This window comes from Phallusia mammillata, chromosome 3 (assembly GCF_965637545.1).
Source record: "Phallusia mammillata chromosome 3, kaPhaMamm4.hap1.1, whole genome shotgun sequence".
Classification (NCBI taxonomy): Eukaryota; Metazoa; Chordata; class Ascidiacea; order Phlebobranchia; family Ascidiidae; genus Phallusia; species Phallusia mammillata.
Genome location: NC_137254.1, coordinates 1,075,222 through 1,101,084, shown reverse-complemented (window position 1 = coordinate 1,101,084; position 25,863 = coordinate 1,075,222). Strand labels below are relative to the sequence as shown.

At 36.7% G+C, this 25,863-nt stretch overlaps 1 protein-coding gene, 1 long non-coding RNA gene and 1 pseudogene across 5 annotated transcripts; 2 read left to right on the top strand and 1 right to left on the bottom strand.

Moving 5' to 3' along the window:
* Positions 1–486: 486 nt before the first annotated feature.
* LOC145220282 (uncharacterized) lies at positions 487–25,528 on the top strand. Of its 4 annotated transcripts, XR_013858070.1 has the most exons (9): positions 550–1,233; positions 1,337–1,412; positions 1,574–1,631; positions 2,338–2,412; positions 2,524–2,669; positions 2,773–2,830; positions 3,365–3,492; positions 24,731–24,788; positions 25,282–25,528. It is a non-coding gene; the product is annotated as an uncharacterized LOC145220282 (long non-coding RNA). The 4 variants fall into 4 exon arrangements; XR_013858072.1 differs by lacking the exon at positions 2,524–2,669 and having other exon boundaries at positions 487–1,233; XR_013858073.1 differs by lacking the exons at positions 24,731–24,788; positions 25,282–25,528 and adding an exon at positions 4,408–7,035 and having other exon boundaries at positions 552–1,233.
* LOC145220268 (uncharacterized) lies at positions 5,721–9,725 on the bottom strand. Its single transcript, XM_080087528.1, has 2 exons — positions 9,576–9,725; positions 5,721–9,439 (listed from the first exon to the last, which is right to left on the bottom strand). The coding sequence occupies exons 1-2, from the start codon at positions 9,667–9,669 to the stop codon at positions 5,721–5,723; spliced, it is 3,813 nt and encodes a 1,270-aa protein (XP_079943654.1). The 5' UTR covers positions 9,670–9,725.
* LOC145220667 (uncharacterized) lies at positions 13,617–14,345 on the top strand (annotated as a pseudogene).
* Positions 25,529–25,863: the final 335 nt, after the last annotated feature.

The window sequence follows — 25,863 nt, the reverse complement described above, 5'->3', positions numbered from 1 at the left end:
GACGTATCAATTACCTTCCACTTCAAAGAGCGTTTGACTTCAAAAATCGCGTAAATCGGTTTAAACAAGGATTTTGACACATAGTCGAACAAGCTTTGTTTTTAGCTTTTGTTTCACAGCGAAATCAACTTCATACACAAATAAAAACGGCTTTATTTCCAATGTGGCATTGATTGTTAGTCAAGTATTCGTCTATTAACCCCAATACATTATCGGCATTTAAACTAAATAACTCGATTTTAAATAAAGTCTAAATTAACAACAAAGCAATAGTCTAAAACAGTGGTTCTCGGTAGAACGACTAACACAATAACTCACGGCACAGGCCTGCTAATTTCCGGTAAATAGCGCAACGGAGCATAGGTGTTTGCAATGGCAATAGTTGCTAAGTCGTTAATTTGCTGAGTCAGCAATTATTGCTATTGCAAACGCCTATGTTCCGTTGCGCCACCTACCGGAAATTAGCAGGCCTGTGCCGTGAGTTATTGTGTTAGTAGCTCTACCGTGGTTCTCAACCTTTTATTGATCGCGTACCACCTAACGATTTTTTCTATTGCTGCGTGCCACCTAAACCCTGTTTACATAAGTGGACTAAGAAATAAACCTGTTTCTGGACTATCTATAGCATATTTCTGAAACCAACAAGGTTAACAGTTCCAAAGAATGTCCAAGAAAATAGTTTCGCCCGGAACCAGGGCTGAAAGTTGGAAGTTGCATTTCATGATCCGACTTTAATTAAGTATCTCTGCTTTTTTAACAGCTATGCGAAATGGAAATAGTATATGAAAGAAAACAACTCGCGTCCCACCTGAAAAGCACAGGCGTACCACAAGTTTTAAAAAAGATTTTGACGAATTTGAAAAATGATTTGTAATTTCTTGTTTTACAGCCAAAATATTTTTACAATCTCGCTCATTTCTGCGAGACATAAGCGCTGGATATCAGTCAACATACGCATAAAGAAAGTGGCCTTAAAATTGAGGTTTAGCTGGGAAGAAGAGATTCAACGCCACTACTACATATTTTCTACATGAGCACTCGCATCTATTTCCATACACTGTTCCATGTCTCTGGTCTGATGAAGATATGCTGCACTGCTTGTGCGAGATATTTCCTTCTAGCACCTTCCGAACATTAGTCACGTATAGATGGGCTCCAACGAATGACATTGCGGAATTATGGCTTGATGTCGATAGCAGTGAATGGTTGAATATATTACACTTAACTTGGTTGGTGTGTATCCCTAAAACTGAACATTTTATTAAGTTCAATCTAAACTCTTGTAATTATCTAAACTGGTCTAAAATATTTCAATTTATTTTGTTTTCTTCTGCAGCTTGTTCATTTTTATCATAAAATGTTGATGGATTTGGATGAAAACTTTCACAATCAGTAGATGATTTTCACACAAGGTATGTTTATTATATACTTCATTTCATCCATATTTATTATGTGTCGGTATGTCATCGAGTTAACACCCCTAGACCCCTAAAGATACCCTGATAGTCCCACAAAATCGCACAATGTTTCAATACATATATTAAATGATCAGTTAACTGTGAAATGTACACAGGTAGAGGACTGATTGTCACTCTACATCAAAATGTTCAGCACAACATCACCACAATCAGGTGAGTTTAAAATCTACAAACAGTGGCTGCTGTCGATAAGTCTACTGTTCATTTGTTGTGCAGGAAAATGCTAATTTTTCACAGCTGTACCGAGTTTAAAATATCATAAACCAGATTAAGCAAATAACTCATATTGCCTTAACAAATGATAGTCTACTGTTTGCATCTGTATGCAATAAAATGAAATTTTTATGATCAAGATTGCATTTAACATAAATTGTATGTATTTGTTTATTTCTGGTTGGGACCTGGATGTGTTAGTCATCAAACCTCAGTGCTGTTTTGTTACCACTTGTGTATTCTGTGTCTAAGTTTTATTTGTTTGAAGCAATATCTCAAGTTTTTAACCTTAACTAAAAACACAGGCTATACATAATGTGGTTAAAACCATTGTTGTCCTTGCTTATATAAGGTTGTTCATTAATACTGTAGCAAAGTTTGCTGAGCAAACAAGTATCAAGTAACTTTTGTCAGCCTCAAGCAAAACGGTATTTGATTTGTTAATTGTAACAAAATTCAGAAGTGAAAGTATTAAAATAATTGTTTTCATGTCCACTTAATAACTGAAAATTTTGTGTGAACAATAATTATTTTGCAGAAACTGAGAGAAATCTGCTTTGCACACAATATTTGATTCTATCTAAGAGTTCTATCTAAACTTTGTGTAATTTACTAAACTGGTCTAACATTTCTTCAATTCCTGCAGCTTGTTCGATTTTCCATAAAATGTTGATGGATTTGGATAAAGATTTTCATGGATAATAGATGATTTTCACACAAGGTATGTTTATTATATACTTTATTTCATCCATATTTATTATGTGTTGGTATTCAACAAATTTGTCGTTTAACTGGTGTTATGCTAAACAAAATACTAGTTGTTGTATTCAAGAACTTGTAGTCGCTGACGTTTCGCCCACCAGAATGGTAGGGCTTCTTCAGAGCAATGAACGAATAATACAGCGGGCACAGAGACGAAAATGTATGGAAACAGCGGGATACGATGCACAATAATTACATTAGGCAAAGGCTTTGTTGGTACGTCATCAGTTTAGTTTACCCCATAGACCCTGTTACTCCAACAGAATAAAATCTTTGATTGCATATATTAAATGACCAGTTAGCTGTGAAATGTACACAGGTAGAAGACTGGCTGTCACTCTACATCAAAATGTTCAGCACAACATCACCACAATCAGGTGAGTTTAAAATCTGCAAAAAGTGGCAGTTGTGGATAAGTCTTAGAATTACACCAGTTGAATGACAAATTTGTTAAATCTACTGCTCTTTTGTTGGGGAGAATTCTGTTATTGGCAACTCCACTTTGCCATGTTTTAACTACAAACATCTGGAACATGCAAATAGCTCTAATATTGACATATGGTAGACTACTGTTTATGCATCTGTATGCGCTATGCAACAAAACACAATGACATTATAACGAGACAGTGATCAAGCAGGAAGCCTTAGAGCTGTTTTGTTACCACTTGTTTTGTTGTGTAGTAAAACGAAAACAAATTGCATTTAGTTCCCATATTGTTTAATGGATGGATTTTTTAGAAACAAGTCTTGATTTTTGCAGTAAAGCAATTCAAATAAGTTTTAATTGAACTTATTACATCAATTCAAAAAGCTGTTTTGTTAAATAATGTTCAGGACTGGCAGCTTTTTTTTACCAAAATTTTGCTGTTTGTTTCACAGTAATTTAATAAAATGAATTTTCTCATTTGTAGAAATCAGCATTGGAATGAACGGAATATTTTTACAACATAACAATTAACAGGACTGAAAAATTTCATTCCAACAAGTATAAGATCACATGGTGGAAATATCCACAGAGCTTTGTCTGAATTAAACACAGGTGCATTTAAAATTTAAACCATTGATGTGTTGTTGAATCTTATTATGGGTCCCCTTCTCTGAAGGGGGCGCATCTTGATTTCACTCATTTTTTTTCTTTTTTCCACCAAAGTTTGTCCATGCACTTTTGGCATGAAATCTTTGGTGGATTTGGATGAAACTTTCACAGATGGTAGATACAGTGATGCAGATGTGCCGTCTGCTTCGTTTGAGTTGATAACCCCAGTATTTACCCCGCTAGACCCCAAAGTGTAAATAGTTTCTGTATGTTGATGCACACCACAAACAGAAGATTTCTGTAGTGTAATAGTATAATAAAGACAACAGAACATGTGGTACAGTTGTTTGTGCAATACTTGATGTAGGGTTTTGCATATGTCAGTCAGAGGGGTGTTAACAACCTTATGACGTCATAAGTGTTAACGAATTTTGCTAAAGACACCTCTAGTGGTCAAAATTTTAAACATTGTCCGATTTGGATAAAATTTTATATGACTGTTCATTGGGTCATTGTGATTTCATATTTTATAATTTTGGGTGTTGAACCCCATTAGTTACCCCACTAATCCCCTAAAATGGGTGAGTTTTTTAAACTGTGTCGGAATTGAATGAAATTTGGACAGCTTGTAGTATTTGTCATTCATAGGTGTCATTTGTTGTGTTTAACCCTGTAGCCCCAATAGTTACCCCTCTAGCCCCCCAAAAGTGTAGAATGTTGTGTTTTATCCTTAACCCCACTAACCCCCTACAATCGTGTGCAACTCGCCATTAATAAAAGCTGATTTGTCATGTTTCAGCCTATTTTCTAACTATTCAACCTTTTTTCTCAGATAAAACCATAAAATAGAAAAAAAATGTATGAATGGAATGAATTTAAATAGTTTGTACTCCTTATAGCATATATATTTATTTACAGATCGCAGTACAGATCACTGTGTTGGATGTTACAATACCAAACTTTCTCATAGTTATCTCTGAAAATGCATTATTTAATAAGGGTTGTAAAAAACAGTGGGTGATATGGGACCCAATACAAAATAAGCAGAGGAATATATGAATGTTTTAAATTAGGTTATAGTGTATTTGTAAGGGCAATATGTGCTAAGCCACCCTTCTAGTTTTCCAACAGTAAAATGACAAAACTATTACAACAGCAACTTTTACTATACATTGCTGTTACACAAGCACTGTGAACTATTGAATGCTGTTTTCATTTTAAGAGGGTCACAACTTAGTATTTTGCAACAGATGTTTTTCTGTATTTTTGGTTAGTTAAGTGCAGGGTCATACAACATACGGTCCCCGACAGTTATTTATGTAGCCCACGCTTACTGCGTCAAATAGTCAATTGTTTTATACTTTTCACTGTTAAATCGTAGGAAGTTGTTGTTTGGAATTTTTGACATTGCATTACTAGGTAAAATGTGGGCAAAGTTCTCTGGTTTAAAATTTTGCCCTCGTGGACCCTTGAAAACAAACCAGGGACCCTTGAGAGGGGCAAACCGCAGGTTGAAAACCACTACAATAAATGAATTTTATCAAAATGTATCAAATTGACCCTCAGCATCATTATGCATGTAAATTGTGGCCCATTGCGATAAGCAGTTACACGCCCCTGGTTTATTGCTATCCCTATTCATAGTGAGGTTAGTGGTTTAAATTCCAGGCAACTTCTTAGTGATCAATGTAACAGCCTTGATTTTCGATAGATGATCTTAATTAAACCCAAACGTTGCACAGCTGTTTTCAATCCGGTGATTGTTTAAGTGCTATTATGTAGCTTTGCTTGCAATCCTTCACTGATGCTTGTGTCCTATTGTACTCGATTTATTTAGACTCTTAACTGTTACTAAACCTAAATATTTGTGTGCGTATCGTTGTAAAACTTGTTCTTAATTACAAAGTTGTTATTTGTTCGACAAAAGGCAAAATTAGTTTCTATGCTGTTTTAAATGTAACAATCATTCTTTCTACATTTAAAAATCATGCTAAACACCTGAAGTGCCCTTTTACTATATTTGTAACTTTCTTAACTTAGCTCTTGCCAAAATAATAATGCATACAAAAATACTCAGACATTATAAGTCAAATTTTCATATAATAAATTGACATATTTACATAACCATATGTACATGACGAAAACGAGATCGAGTATAACAAGATTTAACAATGCGAAAACAGCAACAAATATTTGTGGGATATTTACTATTGTTTAAGTTTATGGTTGTTTCATTCTCTGATCTCAACCACTCTGTCGCCTTCTTCATCTGCACCAGCATTGTATCTCACAGCTAAATCAGATGAGCGATTTGTAGATGCACATAGAATGGACAATTTCTCCATCAGCCATTTCTTTGCCCTGACAAGTTGATCTTCTATTGCTTTAGAGTAAAGCAAGGGATTAAGAGCGCTGTTGATTGGAAGCAACAGACAAGCACTCAACACATAAGCATCTGGTGGCATCTTGATTCCACCAATACTCAAATATCCCATAACACAAATTGGAATCCAGCAACAGAAGTCGGTCAGAATCAACCTTGAGATTCTCTTTTGCATCTTGGAGCTGACATCATTGCTTCTAGACCCTTTCATGCGGTTGCTTTGTTTGTAGATGAGAACATATGCAACCACCATGTAGATGAACATAAGGAAGTTGATTGTGATGAGAAAAGTTGAATGTTCCCAAGCAAATTCACTGGTTGTGGCAAACAAACGTGGCATGCAGACACTTGTTTCTCCATAATATCCAAACTCTCCTTTGATTGGGTTGCGAGGAAAAGTTTTTTTGATAGTTTTTTTCACATCGTTCCAACTTTCTGGTTCTACACCAGTAATTTTTTGTGCAAGAAGTGACATGTTTTCTCTGGACACAAAATCATTTCCAAAAATGTTATTTGGAAACCAAACATCAGTTGTAAAATATCCTGAAGTCACTTTGAGCAAAGGAACAATTGCCAAAACAACAGCTGAAATCCAGCAAACCAACTCAGCAAATAAAACTTTACAAACACCAACACTCCGAATTGTGAATGGTTTAAAAGCTGATATTAGACGAACGGTTGTCATGGCTGTCATTGTAAACGCTGATGCCTCTGAAGAAATAATCGAAAGTACTCCAAGACCTGAACACAAACTACTTGACCTCCATTCCTTATCAAACAAACAGTATGTGCCAGAAAATTGTGTGGCTTGCACTATAACTACAAGCAGATAAATTCCCATGAGAAAATCTGAGCAACAGAGGTTTAGAATGAAAGCACTAGTAATAATAAAAACATTTTTGTTTCGGTCTACATTCCATAAGCTGTGAGCAGTTCCAATAAACACAAAAGAGTTTCCTCCCAAAGCCAATACAGCTGTTATCCAGAAAATTGCTCGGTATATTGGATTAGCAATCATTTCGTTGACATCTGCAAACGCGTCCCCAGCTAAGTTTACACATTCATCACTTCCGTCCGAACAATCGCGAATTCCATTCTGCACCAGTTTCCATTCAATCGACAAAGGTTGTTTACTTGTGCAATAAAATCTTATATTTTCACAACGGCATCTGCTTTCATCAGACTTATTGTCACAGTCGATAATTCCATCACAAACAGTTTTTCTGTCAATGGAAAACATATCTTTGCTTTTACAATAAAAACGGGTTTTGCTACAAAGTTCAGGAAATTCATCTGAGCCGTCGTCACAATCGACTTTTCCGTCACACACCTGTATGTTATTTATGCTGATCTTTCCTTGAGAAAAAATGAAACAATTAAACATATTTGGACAATTCACTTCACCATATAACGACAGGTCATCCCGAACTTTTCCATCACATATTGAGTTCAACAAAACTTTGGCATCATTTCCCCAACTTAGCCCCATCTGAAACATACTCCTCAACACTTCGTTGTCAGTTCTCGCACACTGAAATATTTCGTCAAGTCCAAGGCCTTTATAGTTTTCTGGTAAACACTGAGTTTGTACCAAAATATTTGCAGATGAACAGTATTTTGTGTTTATTTCATCAACACATTGCACGCTTGGATTGCACAACTTTCCACTTTGAACTGAACATACAGATTTATTTTGGCAATGCATCTGATTTGAAGGACAAGCACCCCTTATATCATTACACAAACTTTGATTCAAACACAAACACTCATCTGACATATCAAAGCAGTCCACTATGCCATCACAAACTTGCTTGGGTGATATGATCAACTTTTTATCTAAGCACTGAAAACATTTAAACTGTCCGTTGTCAAAACAAAGATCAGATTTATCAGAACATTGAGCCACTGAATCGTAAACATTGGTTTGAGGCAAAACACAAACATCCTGTCTGGATGATCCAGAGCATTTAAACCCAAATCCTGACTTAATTTCATCACTATTGTCACTACAACTACTAACTCCGTCACAAAAATCACTTCCAGCTATGAAATTTTTGTTTTCACAAATGAAATAATTCTGACAAAATTTTTCTGTTTTTTTGCAGTTTGAAGAGACACAAATCACATTCTTACTTTCACAACTGTTGATATCATCAGCACATGATGGTTGGATTACTGTATTGCACTCTGCTGGAACTGTGGAATGTACAAGATACCTGGCAAGTTGTTCACTCTTACAAGTTGTGGCAAACATTGTGCAAGACTGACATGTGAATTTGGAAACTGAACAAAGTTCGTCACTTCCATCATAGCAATCCTTAAATCCATCACCAATCCAGTCAAAAGGTATGCATGTGACAGTAGATGGGCAATGTTTGTTACCAGGTTCACACGGACATCTTGCATAAACTCCAGAGCAGTTACATGTGTTATGTGTCTCATCACTACCATCAAAACAGTCACGATTTTCATCACATAATAAAGATCGGTCAATGCAACTTCCCTCGATGCCTATGCACTGTTTTGTGCCAACACATGCACATTGAAACTTATTAGCTGGACAAGTGCAATTAACTTCATCACTGCCATCCCCACATTCATTAGTTCCATTACATTGCCAGTTTTTGTCGATGCAACCATATCCAGTTGTGCAGTTCTTTGTTTTGTAACAAGAACATTCAAACGTATGAGCTGGACAAGTGCAATTAACTTCATCACTCCAATCTCCACAGTTTTTATATCCATTGCATTGCCTGTATTTGTAGATGCAACCACCCCATCCAAATGTACAGTTTTTTGTTTTGTAACAAGGACATTCAAACGTGTGAGCTGGACAAGTGCAATTAACTTCATCACTCCAATCTCCACAGTGATTATATCCATTACATTGATCGTTTTTGTCAATGCAACCATATCCAGTTGTGCAGTTTTTTGTTTTGTGACAATCACATTCAAACTTATGAGCTGGACAAGTGCAATTAACTTCATCACTCCAATCTCCACATTCATTAATTCCATTACATTGCCCACGTTTGTGGATGCAACCATATCTAGTTGTGCAATTGTTTGTTTTGTAACAATCACATTCAAACCCTCTATAAGCTGGACAAGTGCAATTAGCTTCATCACTCCAATCTCCACAGTCATTATATCCATTACATCGGTTGCCTTTGTAGATGCAACCATCTCTGTAAGTTGTGCACTTCTTTGTTTTGTAGCAATCACATTCAAACCTATGAGCTGGACAAGTGCAGTTAACTTCATCACTGCCATCTAAACAATCTATCTTTCCATTACATCTATCCCACTCCCAAGCACACCCAACACGACCTTTACAAGTTGTGTTGAAGCAGTCACACTGAAACATGTCTGTAGGACAAACCTCACCAAACTCGTCGCTCCAATCACCACAGCTGTTGATGTTGTCATTTACCTTCCACATCTCAATACATCGTGGTCTGTCCCCACACGGACCAAACTTGTGACAAGCACATTCGAACATTGAAGAAGGGCAGGTGCAGTTGGGACCGCGGTACGGTTTCTCGCACACCGAGAGATTTTCAGGTTCTGTGAAAAAAAAATGTAAAATTAAGTTTTACAGAAAAATAAAAAGATGCACAAGTTGGAAAAAACACATGAGTTTATTTTGCTACAAAACATGTGCTATTAACTTTTGGATTAATTTTGATCGAGGTCAGCTTACTTGTATAAGGTCGGGGAGCGAGACTGAAATCCTCACCCGGACATTTACCTTCCGCACATCCGACGAAAAACAATAGAAACAATAACCACAGCATGTTTATGATTTGTATGTAGCAAGTGTTAATATAAGAGTTTAGTTTTTTACTGTACAAAAACTTGTTTTATTCTTGTCTACCAAGGTAAGTGAATTAACTGACAACTCCCAAAAAAATAAAAAAATATACCCGGTTCTTTTTTTGCTCTTTAATCTTTGTTAGGGGAAGGCTTGGGTGGTTTATTTTTTTTTAATTTTATTTCAAGTTAACGAACAAACTCATAATGGAGCTAAAATCAGAGCCCGAATCAAAGATTTTTGCTAACTAAAAATCAGATAAATCCTTTCTTAGCACATAACAAATTAAGGAAACTACCAGCATTTGATCTCTCCAAAAATGGATGATAAAATTGAATCAAGCCCGGACAACCTAATTAATAGTCACACCTTTTATGCAAGAAGAAATGGAAATATCTAAAACTTAATGAATAAATACTGTTCCACGGGCGATAACGGGAATTTAAGAATTATTTTTGGCCATTTCCTCAAGAAAATTTTGTAGAACTTTTATACAATATATATTTACCAAAAGAACTCCCCTAACCCTTAAAACGCGCAAGTCAGGCTAATACCCTAAAACAGGACAAGACTGTATTAAACAATTGGCATCCAATTAATCTCTTAAAACGAATGATAAAATTTAGTCAAACTCGGACAAATTTGTTCATCATTTTTACCAAAACCTTTGGCGAACACAAAATCTTACGAACAAACCTGGGCAAAATTATTTTATCTTTTAAATAGAAACCCACCCAACCTAATTAATAGTTTCACCTTCCACATTTTATACAACTTGTATACAATGTTTATTCAAAACAACCCAATTTGCGTTACACACTGTACGCATGTATTAATTGCAAAACAACTAAATGTTTCTTTCTGTTTTGTAAATTAACGCTTTGAATTTAACATGTATTATTGTAGGTTTCGGACAGGTGGAAGGATCGTTTGCAAACTTACTTTAACTTTGCAAAGTCGTGCATGTAACAAGCGCTATGGATGACTGCACAATACTCGTTAGGAAACCCGCTTTAAACTAGCAAAGTCGTGCATGTCTTGTTTTAATCAAACAAAACGCATGCGTACCGTAAGATGGTTTTGCATCGTTTTCGGCACCGTTTCGTTCAAGTTTTGAAAACTACCGAAGCAACCCGGCGGTTAATTTTTTGTTAAAGACGATGATTGCAAAATGGCCAGACATTAGAACACCGGTCTTACGTAAGCATGGAAAATACACAGCATACCACTCTCTGGGAAAGTTTGTAAAAGCACAAATTTCGTCCTTCCGCAGGCATTGAAAAAACATTCCTGGGTAATCATAGGAAAATCCACAAGAAACCAATTGGGTGTTTTGTTATGAGCAAGCGCGCATGCCAAACCAATTTCGCCTAAAAAACTAATAAACACATTAAGTACAATGAATCGCTGGCACTTTGATAATGCTTTGCATAAAATATACATTAAATGTTGTCTTTTATTTGGACTTAAAAGGTAATAAATCGAAACATCAGCTTGCTTGCTGTGACGCAGCATATTAAAAGGTAATGAGATGTTTAAAACGACGAGCGATTTTCCTTCAAACGTCCATCTTTGAGTCCTTAGATCTTAATACTGAAATCCTACGATAATATTTATGTGATAAAATTAACAATGCACCCAACTATCGCATGAAATATTGTCCACAGGCAAAACAATAACGTTAACGACGCTTAAATCTTTATCGCTGTGTTTAATTCATGACAGAAAAACGTAACAAATCTGTGTATAAATTGTTGGTGCTGTTTTTTTCAAAGGAAAAGTTATTAAATAAGTTCCGCTGTGTGCGGCATCAACCCGGCATAAAAACTTTTTAGATCCGCGTCAGTACGTTCAAAATTACCCAAAAATTTTGCGCGGTTGACACCACCAAACCACAGTATGTCTATTATTTCTATGTTGCAACTATTAACACAAAATCATTGTGACAAAAACACACATTTTTTAGGGACAGCAGTTAAAGCAAGGTTATTGTGATGTTTTTAATGGATTAAACATTTTGCTCATCAATATCTTTTGTTTATTGACATAAAACTTTTGTCTAAATATGTTGTTTAAGCGAGAATGCTAATAACAAAACTTTCCGTAGCCAATAAAGTGCTGACATTCGTTTCAGTGTTGTTACTTCAAAATTACATCACAACAGTTAAAAGCGATGACGTAATCAACTGTTTTCCACAAACCGACGATAAACGCGAACATCTCTAACCATTAACTTGAATCTATTTTAACAACGCGTCATTAATCGGCACCGAGCGAACCGACAATACCGGATTTTTATCAATCATCTGCGACACACTTGTACCTAGCACCTTTTTACTATTATTTGACGGTTTAAACCAGGGCTTCCCAAACTGGGGGTCGCGACCCCGGAAGGGGTCGCTTAACAAACTTGAGGGGTCGCAGAGAGCTGTACCAATTTGAGCAAAAAGTACTCAATACACTGGCGCAGAGTACGGGGATGTGATGGTGCCGCACACCCCCGGCCTTTATCTTTGTATAACGTCAAAATCGCATCTTTGTTCAAGTTACGTCGGTTTTAAAACGCCATTGATCGAACGGACGTCGGTTGAAACGCAACAATTGCAATTGTTTTGAAATACACAGGCATTTTAATGCAGCATAAACATGATATATAGAGTTACAAACGTTTAATCATTCTTTGGCGCAATAACTTTCTCTAATAAAAAATAGGCAATAAATTTACGAGTTCTAAGCAGTGTTTAATATCCGTTTGCAAAGCACTGCAACGGCCTAAACTTGGTCCAAGGTGAGCTCAGTTTATGCGTCAACAATACATGATTTGAAACTGGAATTGCTGTTACTTTATTTTCCGCCCTAACAAATTACTTGAAACCTAAATCGTTGTGAAACTTGCCGACTCGGTAAATCGTCCTTTACGAACGTGCGTATGTTCTCGACGCACAGCAAACGTTCAAACCACACGAAGAAATTGTGACAAGTGCCCATTTGCAAAACAATCTTTCAGAAACTAAGGCTAAAGCACGTAAAAGTTATCGGTGTTTGAACGTGTAAAGTAGTCGACTCCGAGTACCGGTAAGTTGTTTTTAGTTTTCGCTCCAATTAGGCGTTTCAATAAATACAACAAACGTTTTTTCGCACTGTTTATCATATTATCCTTGAAGGGTCGCGAAAAAGAGATTAAAAGGGGTCGCGATCAAAAAAGTTTGGGAAGCCCTGGTTTAACCGATGTAACTTAGATTTTGGTTGTTAAAACACAGCTGCACGACTTAACACAAGACCTGAGCAATTCCATTTGAGCGAGAATCTCGGCTGGTCTCTCTTATATCGGAAACACCAACGTCAATCACATATTTCCTATATCCTCTCCAAACAGTTAAAAAAATAATGGAATTCGCCGAATTTGTGTTTTTTATGATATAAGTATCTAGAATAATCAATTTCGCAGCTGGTTGCTTTCGCAAACATAGCGATGCATTACATCATTTCTGGAATCGCCCCAGTCCTGTCTCAAGCGCAAAATATTCAAAAGATTTGTTGGTGACATTGTTTTTATTTGCGTGGGTAAGATTTCTGCCAAGCAAATTATTACTGCTTTTAAAAACCAGTTTGCGCGATTTTGGGCTTAAAACTAACCTTGCACAGTTTAGACAAAAACGAAGATGACAAGAGATTGGAATTTTGAGATGTGCTTCAGAGAAGAACGCCAGCACATCCCTATCGGTTTGTAACGTGCAGCTACACAAAGCCAACCAGTTATAATCGACTGTTTTCACATGGGTCATCGCACCATCCGCCTGCCACGTTTCGCTCCATTGTACGAGCTGAAGCGATTCGGTTAAAATACCTTTATCAGTTGTATCTGGATTACAACAACAGCCTGAAAAGGTTGCAGTTAAAGGCGAACTACTCTGAGTTTTGTAAAAAAAAATGACCGCTGCTGTAATAGAAGAGGCAAAAGCTTGAAAGGAACAGCGCCTTTAATACACAACGCAATCCAAGGACATTACAAAGGAAAGAACAAAGAAACTCGTTTGAGCCACGGAGTTCCCAGCGCTACTCGCCTATAAAGAAAAGTTACTTGTACTAAACTGTATGGTGACTTATAAACGACCACCCTTCCTACAACAACTGTTTTTACGCTTGTTTTAGGGCGACTGAATCATTGCGCTCCAGCAGGATGCTATCCATGCGGGCATTGTGCCCTATGTGGCAACCATGGAAACCACAAATCCGACATGGTTAAACATACCGCATTTCTATAAACCCCGATGCGCAGATTTAAGATCTCGCAACATCTCACATGTAGGGCTGATGGCATTTATGTCACTTACACAGAAAACAGTAGGCCAGACAAAAAATCGGTTTACGCTCGGTGGTCTGGTCACCTTGCCATTTTGGGTGAAGTCAGCGCAGTGATGGGACGGCGCTTTTGCACCACTTTAAAGACCGACACACCAACGTGTTTGCAAAGAAATCACCAATTGAAAGTTACTGTTGTGTCGCGTTTGTCGAACAACCACGTACTGCGGACCTGGATATAGCCGAAAACAAAATATAACTATTTAATGGCTAAACAAAATCAATGCAAAAATTAAGTTTTATCGTTGCAACAATGGTAACAGAACATTTCCCGAATCAATGTTCCAGGATTTATAACAAAACTCAAACTGGAGGCATCCGTTATAATTCTGTTGCCTCAAGAGAGCAATGCCAGAAGGGTATTTACGCAGGACAGAAATTAATTTTTCTACAGAAATGTTCATCTCGTTATGTGCTCCTACCATCCAATTTTACAAAAGGCATCGATATGACTCGATCCTCAAGCAACAAAACAGAAAGTTTCGTCATCAATTTTCGGCTTTGCAACAATCCATATCGGTGGCAAACAGGTTAAGAAAACAACTTGATCAAAGAAATGCCAGTCTTACCAATTTGTCCATCAGAGCCAACCAGCGTTTCATAAACGATTTAACTGGCTTTTAAGGAAACAGCGCAACGTTCGTGCAACCCTTAAAACCTTTCAGGGTGCACAATCAAAGAACACCAAGGACGGAAAGAGATACAGAAACAGGCGAAAACTTTTGCATATAAGTCAGGTAAGAAAGGACTCAATAAAGTCTCACTTGGAGAATATTAGGGAAAAGTACGAAAGATTTGTGACCAGTCTCCATCAAACAGGTGCCATAGACCGGTGGAGTCAAACTCAACACGAAATAACGTATTTGTAAATTTGGGTTATCTACTTGTGTCAAACTCGTGGGGTTCGAGGGCCACATTGCAGTTTCAAAATTTTGCCGAGGGCTGCATGTGATTTTTATTCAAGTTTTAGACACCCAAACAACCCTTTTGCTACGACGGCCGCATCGCAGATGCTTATTTTACCAAATGCCGCCAACTACCTGCAAGTTTTTGTTTTAAAATTACGTATTTGGTTAATATCGTTTAAATACCATCTATTGACGGCCCAAAAGCCCAGATTAATTTCCAACTTAAAGCACAGATTGATCTGCACAGTGTGAAGGTTAGTCTTAACTGTTTATGGCGTCATAATTTATGCTGTGACGCTTGTTGTACCTGTTTTTTCGCATTGTTTACAGTATGCGTACAAAAAGTCTAACGCATGTGGCTACTGGCATATGCGCCTTGTAGGCGGTGGCGGGGTGGCGCAGTCACCTTGGGTTTGTAAAGCACGGTGGCGGCCACCATGGAAATTTTGGTAATTTTTTGGCGATATCGTACGAAATATCGTGAAATCTAAAGAAAGTTAGGTACAATTTTGCTGTTTAACAAGCATGCTGGCAATTTAGACATAAAACGTGGCTTGAAACTGCAACTTGACTTCGTTAGTGCTCTGTTTATGACGTCAAACACACAATTGTCTGCCAGTGATTGTTCGACCATTGTTGTGTACAATGCAAATGTGTTGTAATAAATGGTAATCTAAGGTGACAGGAAGCAACAACTTGAAGAAACATTTTTTTACTTTGCTTAACTAATGATAAACTCTACTTCAAACAAATCGTTTTTTTTTTTGACGAACGTTGCATTCTATGGAAAGTTTGTATGGCTTTGAGTTCTTGTGGTTGCAAGCTTAAGTGACGTCATATTTTCCGTCCGCCACTTTTCATTTGTAAAACTCGGCGCCTATGGCTACTAGGCTGGTAATACTATTTTCAGTAACACAAAATCTGAGCAGTTTAAAAATCAAAACAATTTGGTAGTACAGTTTTATTTAGGTCTCGAACGCCAATACATATTTTTTAATAGACATGTTCACGTCTGCACAAAATCACAAACTCGTCTCTGCGGCCGTATGTGGCCGTACGGCCGCAGGTTGTACACCCTTGACTGAAACTTACTTTTTAGTTAGAAGAACGATTTTACTTTCGTTCCCATTCATTTCGATTCAACAGATGAGTTTTTATTTATAAATTAAATTTCTGTAAATGACTGTTTAAATTTCACTTTGAAATGTTGGAAAATTTTATTACAATCAGAACTCTGACAAAATACTACAATTGTTGTTGAGTGTTTGAGGACCGCATTAGAGGCCTTCGTTGGCCGCGAGTTTGACAACTCTGCCATAGACGATGCCATGCTCAAGCAGGTAACAGGCATAAAAATCTTTGAGGGAAAATATAAACATATACCAGGTGCTATCGCAAAGTTCTTTTCTGCTCAGAAACCCGCCTATTCATACCCGCTTTTCAAGACACATAAACTGGAAGTGACACAACTAGGTAACATACCGATCAAAGATGTACCTGTAAGACTGGTGCAGGCTTCAGGCAACATTACAACCATAGACGCCGAGTTTTACAAAAATCCAAGGTGGCGGACGTAAAATATGACGTCATTTTATGTGACGTCATAAATGCGTGAAACCACAAGAAATCAAACTCAAAGCCTAAAAAACTGGCTTGGTAAAATTTAGAAATGTTTAGTCGCGTTGTTGTTGCTTTTTATTACCTAAAATAACCATTTATTACAGCACAATCGAATTGTACACAATAATAGCCAAACATTCACGGGCAACAATTGTGTGTTTGACGTCATAAAAAGGGTTCTCACCCAAATAGGTTGTAGTTTTAAGCCACGTAGCTACCAGCTACAATCGACTATTTTTGCATGGGTCATGGCACCATCCGCCTGCCACGTTTCGCTCCATTGTACGAGCTAAAGCGATTCGGTTAAAATACCTCAATCAGTTGTATCTGGATTACAACAACAGCCTGAAAAGGTTGCAGTTAAAGGCGAACTACGAGAATAACCGCTGGTGTAGGACATTACAAAGGAAAGAACAAAGAAACTCGTTCCAGCCACGGAATTTCTAGCGCTACTCGCCTATAAAGAAAAGTTACTTGTACTAAACTGTATGGTGACTTATAAACGACCACCCTTCCTACAACAACTGTTTTTACGCTTTAACTTTTTTTTTTCGTTTTTAACGCTTAGGGCGACTAAATCATTGCGCTCCATCAGGATGCTATCCCTGCGGGCATTGTGCCCTATGTGGCAACCATGGAAACCACAAAACCGGCATGGTTAAACATACCGCATTTCTACAAACCCCGATGCGCAGATTTAAGATCTCGCAACATCTCACATATAGGAGTCATGGGTGAAGTCAGCGCAGTGATGGGACGGCGCATTTGCACCACTTTAAACAACGAGTTTGCAAAGAAATCACTAATTGAAAGTTGCTACTGTGTCGCGTTTGTCGAACAACCCGCACTGCGGACCTGGATGTAACCGAATACAAATGGCTAAACAAAATCGATGCTAAAAATCACATAAAAAAGGTTTTAACGAGGTGTAAGTGACGTGTGTTTTTTTGCTTCGCCTTTTACGGTTTTGATGTTTCGTGCGTTTCTAATCTTCCATTGTATTGCGTTTTTACAGTTAGTTTAGTCTGCTAAGCTTTCATTTGTGGAGTGATTATGTTTGTTAAAGAACTATTGGCTTTTTCTAATTTTAAACTCCTTTATGCTCTCTGTAGACACTGAAGATGCTTTTTTTAGCGAAATATATTTGTTTTTTTATGAGATTGTCAACTGACTTTAACCTGGAAATAAACATTTCCCAACTTGTGGTATAAAGAATTGTTGTTTTACAAACTTTCAATCATGATGTCAAAAACTGATAACAAAAGTTCAGAGTTTTTTTTATTACTGGTAAAACTCGACGTTTAAAGTAGAATCCCAGTAAACCAAGTTTATACCTGCTGTTTATATTTGGTAATAGAAATAGTGTTCCATCCTACAGACTTTGCATCTGTAGCGGTCAAGTGGTTTTAAACCATCATTTTGGCACAATAGTTTACATCCAAGATCTAGTTATTCAAAAATGTGCACCGGCAAGTCACACAACCTATTTTCACATTTACAGACATTGTACATGTTAATATTTTCAGCATTTGCTACAAATGTTTATTTTGGCTACAGGTTAATAAAACTAAACGCTTTAGCATATTACATCATTAGACCAGAAGTTTAATGTTCGAAAAGGTTTTTGGCATCAAACAACTGTTATAGAATAGAGATAATATGAGTTTATTTCGCCGAGTGAAACAAATTACAGCTTATGTGCTGTTATCTTTCGCCGCGACAACATTAACATCTCCGCCCCATCCACAGATTCCCCATAAACTGGGAAAACTGATTCCTCCGCTACCCCCACGAACATAAACACGCAGCTTGTCCACAAACTTGTGATTGTACTGAAAAATATTTAACAATAGAATTTAAAACAATGTTTAAAATCATTTGCTATTGGGTGTAATATTGCAAAGCAGTCTGCAAAAAATGGCAAAATGCTGTCTAAACAGTCTAATGCAGTGCTTCCCAAACTTTGGTAGACATACCACATGCCTTTTCAGGTGGTACGCTAGTAGCTGTTTGCTATACTTAATTCAAGCCTCATCAAGAAATGCTGCTCAACTGACCCAACTGATCAGCCCTGTTTTTTGCAGAACCAATATCTTGGACGTGTTTTAGGAATTGATCTACGATTTTTGTTTATTGACATATGTCGAAAAAATTTGTACACAATCGGAAAAACGAATACAAATGCGAAAACCAACATAATGCATTGCGAGCGCGCATTAGAATACATTACAAACACACACAATTTGCTATATCACAACGGATTTAAATACAAACAAAATATTATAAAAAAGAAACAACGCAAAAGAACGTACGCAATAAATAACAGTGGATAGCAAAACAAATAATTATGGCGGAGGAAAGACAAACGGGGATGTATAATTCCTAATTGTAATATTATTACATATTTGTATTAATAAATAGCGCAAATACAGAAAAAAAGGAGTAAGCGTAGGTAACAATGATATCACAAACAAATACCAAATATTAAACAGGAAGTGCCAATAGAATGGTCGTTGTATAAATATATTGATATTTCGGATGAGACCGATGGAGCTGGATAAGCGGGGGGTGACGTAACCATGGTAACAAGAATATGTGTAACGGATGTGTGCAACATGCGCATTTTATAGATATTTCACAGCAAAAAAGGAAAAAACACATCAACAACAAGAACGAGACACGCACACATACACAAAATTTATATATATACACAAAGGTATGTAGGTATTCTTGTTTTTTTTTTTTTTTTTTAAATATCGGACGAACAACAGAAAACCGGGTGTGAAATAGAGTACTGAGAAAATGATATAAACATAAACATAATAAGCAACATGAGCAATGTTGTCTAATGACAGTTGACAGTTGCATGTAAATATATGTGATTGCGTATATATCCCTTTTTTTAGAGTTTGGTATATATCTATACGTATTTATTATTATTATTATTTTTCCGCACCCGGTTGTAATAATGAATGGGAATTAATAAAAACTGGAAATCACAAATCGAAAAAACACAAGCGGAAAACAAAACAAATCAAATAATAACAACACAAGTAAATGGCTGACTACCTTAGGGCTTCCCTCAGCCTCTGGAGTACCGGTAAAAAAGTGGTATCACGGCGTTTGTTTTCAAAATAAAGTCGACGAATAATGGATTGTTTAACAGACAAAACGATTTGGTTGGTTGCGGGTTGTATTTTATCATATTTTATTTTGTTGCGATGTATCCAAATATTGTGTTTCGAACAGAAATCAAGTAAATTAAAAGGTCGGACCAGTACACCAGGGGCGTTGGTATTTCCATAATGATGATGAGTGCAATTGAAATGTTTAGCGAGGTGTACCCAGTGGCACGAGTGATGAGCTGGTGCACCTCGCGCCAAACCAGTTGAAATTTGGAACATTCGATAAAAATATGCCATGTTGTTTCGGCGAAGTTTTGACAGAAGGGGCACAATGTGTCGTTGTCGAGAAGGAAATCGGAAAATTTTGTAGAAAGGGGAAGGCAATTCCATGTTATTCGGTAATTTAAAGTTCGTAAGTTATTGGAGAGTATGGGGTAGTGAATGCTCCTCCAGTGGTCACTCTGGGACGGGTGGAGGGTGCCACTAGGGGAGCAATTGAGGGAACGATAAAGGTTACGAATCTTGCCGTTGAGGAGGGTTTCCAAATTTAATTTGTATTTATCAATTAATTTTAAAGAGTGTTTATCAAACGGAAGCCAAATTGACGGGAAATCTGATGCCCGATGTTGTATTCTGTCAAGGCAAGACCGGGTGTGGTTGCTAAATTATATTCTCGGTGTTTACAATATTGATAGATGTTAGAAAGATAAAGCAGGTCACAGTATAGAGGGATGTTTGCCACATTGTACTCACCTCTGTCAAATGGTTTGCTAAGTGTTTCAATCGGGAGGGCAACTCTGCGACTCAAGTAGTCATGAAGAACTCTTGATCTACCCACTCAAAAAAAAATTTAGGTGGTACACAGCGATAGAAAATGTCGCCAGGTACGCAATCAGTATAAGTTTAAGAACCACTGGTCTAATGAATATAGTGCACATCTGTTTTTAGCTTTTAATACGCCATTCAGGACATTGAATTATTATTTCTATCTCAATGCATTTTGCCACAGTAAAACAAGAAGTTATAAAATTGCATAAAAAATGTTTTTTTCGAGTTTAAAGCCTTACATTACTACTTTAAACTAAACGTTTCAATAAATCAAAACAAGGTCTTAAGAAAGCATTTCATTGTACTTATCTAGAAAACAAACTTTTAAACAATATTGAAACCAATCTTCACTTTTCTGATAATAGTACGAACTGTTAGATGAACGATTTTTTTCAAGAAACGCAAAATCTCAACGTTTTAAAATCCGTTTTTCATGACGATCTGCAACAATATTTTGTTTTAACGCGAAAAACCCTAATTGTTTTTTCAACTAAAATCGGAAAAACACGTTTTTATTTTTTTGCTATTATTTACTTTCACATTAATTTTGCCCAGCATATGCTTGCGTAAAAAAGCTACGAATATATTTTGCCCACAGAATGAAATAGGACTCGATGTGATAAAGATGTTGGATTGAGATTTTTATTCGTACAAACCAGTAATGAGAAGTAAACCAATCAACACTTCCAGCATTTAATTCCTCACAATTATATACCATATGTTGTAACCTTTTGTTGACTGTTTGTCGCTGACAGTTGTAGAGGTTACCAAGCTAAGTTTTAAACAAATATTTAACCTCCCACGATGCTGGGTACGTTTTTATTGTGGTTGTTGTTTACCTACCTCCAACATGCAACCGGCTAAAATCCACACATGTTGTCACACCCAGTCGCGTTGCCCGTCGCGCATCTTGCTTCTCCAACGAGATTCCACACTTCTGTGACGTGTAAATTTTAAACGTAGGCCTAGTCTTAAAATGATGTTGCTGCGCCTTTATATATTGACTTCCCCCGCCTTTGGATGGAATTGCCTCTGTCCGTTTTGCAGGTGTTTATTTTGTATAGATATGTTTTTTTTAACCTATTTTACTTTTTTATCACTTTATTTTTACAGTCTAGGCCAGTGGTTCCCAACCTTTTTTAACGCGACCCAAATACTTACCAAAATTTAGTTTTGTGGTTTCTCGCGACCCATGGAAATGCTATTTTAGTTGTATTTTTGTCTGTAAGTTGGGAAAGCTTTTTGAAAATTACTATGCCAGTTTAGCAAATCAGTAACCTTATAACGAACAAACGCTGTTGTTTTTCTGCGACCAAACATTTCCATTTATTCCGAACTTGGAGCTAACGAGGCATTATTAGCCAAACAACGCTCTTCTGTGAGCTAACACATCACTTTATGACGTCACAAACAGTTTTAACCATTATCACGACAAGTTGTGGTGAAGTTGTAATTGGGCAACAATTTAAACCCTTGGGTAATATAAAAGTAGAGCTACGAGGTGTCAAAAAGTAGATGCTGTAATTGTCACCAAAGCAAGCGACCCAACAGAATGTTCAGGTTACCCAACTTTGGGTCGCGACCCATAGGTTGGGAACCACTGGTCTAGGCTACTACATGTTTGTTTTCGCTGAAACTGTATATGCCTGTTTATATTTTTCTGTAAGTTTAAAATATTGATTTGAACTTTGTACCTGATTTTTATGAAACAGTCTAAATATTCACGTGTTCTATTTATGTATAGTATTCTTACATTGGCGTATTTTCAACCGCGAGGTTTGTTTATCCGTTTCCCGATTCTTTGGCACTAGTGTAGTATTTTGTACTGTTACGCGTCATATTTATATACGGTATAAAAAATAATCCAATGCAACGTAATTTTCGGTGCGTAGCCTACCTCAGGTTTGCAAAATAACATGCTCGACGTCAATTTTGGTTTCTACAACTGTCGATGACCTAAAATCACCACATAAATTTATTGTTACCTTTTTATATTCGAACCAAGTTTTTCAAATCAGAAACCCGTACACAGCGATAACACAAACCGTTTTGCGCAGGTTCAAGATGCTTAATACGCAGAAAACGCTCGGTAGGCGATCGCTCGCTCATTTCTACTAAACATGAGCGCCCGACATCAGTCAAGCGCAATCGGACACAAAATAAACAAATTTACGCAAATTTGAGCGCGCGCCATACGCACAGTAAAACGGGCCTTAAAATTGAGGTTTCGCTGAGAAGAAGAGATTCGACGCCACTACTACATATTTTCTACATGAGCACTCGCATCTATTTCTATACACTGTTCTATGTCTCTGGTCTGATGAAGATATGCTGCATTGCTTGTGCGAGATATTTCCTTCTAGCACCTTTCGAACGTAAATGCCCGTTTCAATTTTGAACTTTTATATTAATAAACCCCATCAGACTCTAATGCAGCGGTTCTCAAACTGGGGTCCGCGATCGGTTAGGGGTCCATAAGGCAATTTTTGGGGGTCCGTGAAAAGGTTGAAGTAATTCTATAATTTTATTTGGCGTCAGTTTGTGCCACTGAATAAGTTTAAATCAAATTAGAATTGAGAGTCGACTGTCTCCATTGCTAAACAATAGCCCTTATTACATGACAACTAACAAAAATGCAATTGTTTGTGCACAATCGTAATGTTTGTTTTTTTGTTTTTTTTCTGAAATACACATTCAAGCTAAAGGACCGCGAGCCCTCCGAATGGGGCCGTTTTAAAAATAATAATGAAAGAGTTTGAGAACCGCTGCTCTAATGGGACATGGTACGTTGGATTTGAACCACCAACCTCCACCGTTCAGTCGGTACATGTGTTTGATGGCCCGCCCCTTTTATTTGATTGACAGCTTTCATGCAGAGGTCTTCGTAATGAACTTGTCAAACAATTTGACCGCTTACATCGTTTGTTTGTTCGTGATTGTAAGATCGACAGCGCGAAATTCAAATTGTAAAAACAGTAATTTAAGTAAAATTTAGCAAGTCCGGTATAAACTCGTCAAACGATGAACTGTTTTTCGCCTAAGCTTCGTGAAAAAGGTCATTAACTGGTCGTTGTTAGGCCTACGTGGTTATAACACCCAAGAGGTTACTAAAGGTCAACGTTGAACTTACATATTTCGAAACACAGTTAATCTTTTACGGCTTTATCACAACTAATTTCTCAGCATTTGTGATATTTGGAGGTTTTCGGGCTGAATTTGCTATTTTAACAGTGGGAGAGAGGGAGCTGATACTTTTTGCATGAATATTTATAGTGAGCAGTTAACGTGTTGTTTTGACCTGGGGCGAATGTATGTCGCCTTTGAAACAAAGAAATAATTACTGTGATAAAAAGGGTGCAAGAAAAAGGTTTTATGGTGTTGACGAGATTAGGCGTTACTTTTTTTAGAAGGCAGTCGGCTAACATCAGACGGAGATAATTACCAATGGTTAGAATACGTCGGTAAAATTTCGATACATAAAATATGCACATTGAAATACACTACAAAATAATAAACACATTGATACACTATGACACAAACTTTGAGCATTAATGTCATACTTTATTTTGGTTATAGCAAGACTACTTATTAAACGAAAATTAACTTAGTCTTAGAAAATGTGATAAAATGATAATTTTCATTCCAACTTAATAACTTACATGTTTGTGTGAACAATGCTTATTTTACTGGAACTAAGGGAAATCTGCTTTGCACACAAGATTTGATTTATAGAAGAATTTATGAAAGTGAAGAAAATGTTTAAGGAAAACGAATGACATTCCGGAATTATGGGTTTATGCCGATGGTAGTGAATTAAACATATATTTTTTTGGTTAAATATATTACACTTAACTTAAGTGGTGTGTATCCCTAAAACTGAACATTTTATTAAGTTCTATCTAAACTCTTGTAATTATCTAAACTGGTTTTAAAATATTTCAATTTATTTTGTTTTCTTCCTGCAGCTTGTTGATTTTTAACATGAAATTTTGATGGATTTGCATAAAAACATAGTAGATAATTTTCACACAAGGTTTGTTTATTATATACTTTATTTCATCCATATTTATTATGTGTCGGCATGTCATTGGTTTATAGTTTAGCCCTTAGATCCCTCCTCAGGACTTACCTTGTTAGTCCCACAAAATAAAATGTTTTATTGCCTGTATTGAATGACCAGTTAGCTATGAAATGTACACAGGTAGAAGACTGGCTGTCACTCTACTTCAAAATGTTCAGCACAACATGACCACAATCAGGTGAGTTTAAAATATACAAACATTGGCTGCTGTCGATAATCTACTGCTCTTTTGTTGGGGAGAAAATTCTGGTCATTGGCAAATTCACTTTTTCATGTTTTCACTACAAATAACTGGGACGTACAAATAGCACTAATACTGTTTATGCATCTGTATGCGCTATGCAACAAAACAGAATGACATTATAACCAGTCAGTCATCAAGAAGGAAGCCTCAGAGCTGTTTTGTTACTACTTGTTTTGTTGTGTAGTAAAACAAAATACATAATTGCATTTAGTCCCCATATTGTTTAATGGATTGGATTTCTTAGAAACAAGTTTTGACTTTTGTAGTGAAGCAATTCAACTAAGCTTTAATTGAACTTATTGCTTCAATTGAAAAAGCTGTTTTGTTAAATAATGTTTAGGACTGGCAGCTTGTTTTTACTAAAATTTGAAATTCTCTTGCTGTTTGTTTCACAGTAATCTAATGAAATGAATTTTCTCGTTTGTAGAAATCAGCATTTGAACAAACGGAATATTTTTACAACATAATAACAAACAGGACCGGAAAATTTTATTACAACAAGTATAAGATCTCATTAGTGGAAATATCTACAGCGCATTGTCTGAATTAAACACAGGTGCATTTAAAATTTAAACCATTTATGTGTTTATGAATCTTATTTTCCAACAGTAAAGAGACTAAAGCTTCACAACAGGAGCTTTTCCCCTATATTGCTTTTACACAAGCACTGTAAACCAAGATGTATATTTTGCAATAGATGTTTTCCTGTATATTTGGTTAGTTAAGTGCAGGATCGTGCAACATACGGTCCGTGAGAGCTATTTGTGTAGCCCACGCTGATTGCGTCAAGTAGTCAATTGTTTTATACTTTTCACTGTTAAATCATAGGAAGTTGTTGTTTAGCATTTTTGACGTTGCATTACAAGGTAAAATTTAGGCAAAGTTCTCTGGTTTAAAATTTTGCCCTCGTGGACCCGTGAAAACAACCAGGGACCCTTGAGAATGGCAAACCGCACGTTGGAAACCACAACAATAAATGAATTTTATCAAAATGGCCCTCAGCATTATA

Excerpts from the sequence above, each read along its gene's own strand:
- LOC145220268 (XM_080087528.1), bottom strand. The coding sequence starts at position 9,669 with ATGCTGTGGTTATTGTTTCTATTGTTTTTCGTCGGATGTGCGGAAGGT. Across the intron at positions 9,440-9,575 it reads CGCTCCCCGACCTTATACAA|AACCTGAAAATCTCTCGGTG; the intron begins GTAAGCTGACCT and ends TTTTTTTCACAG.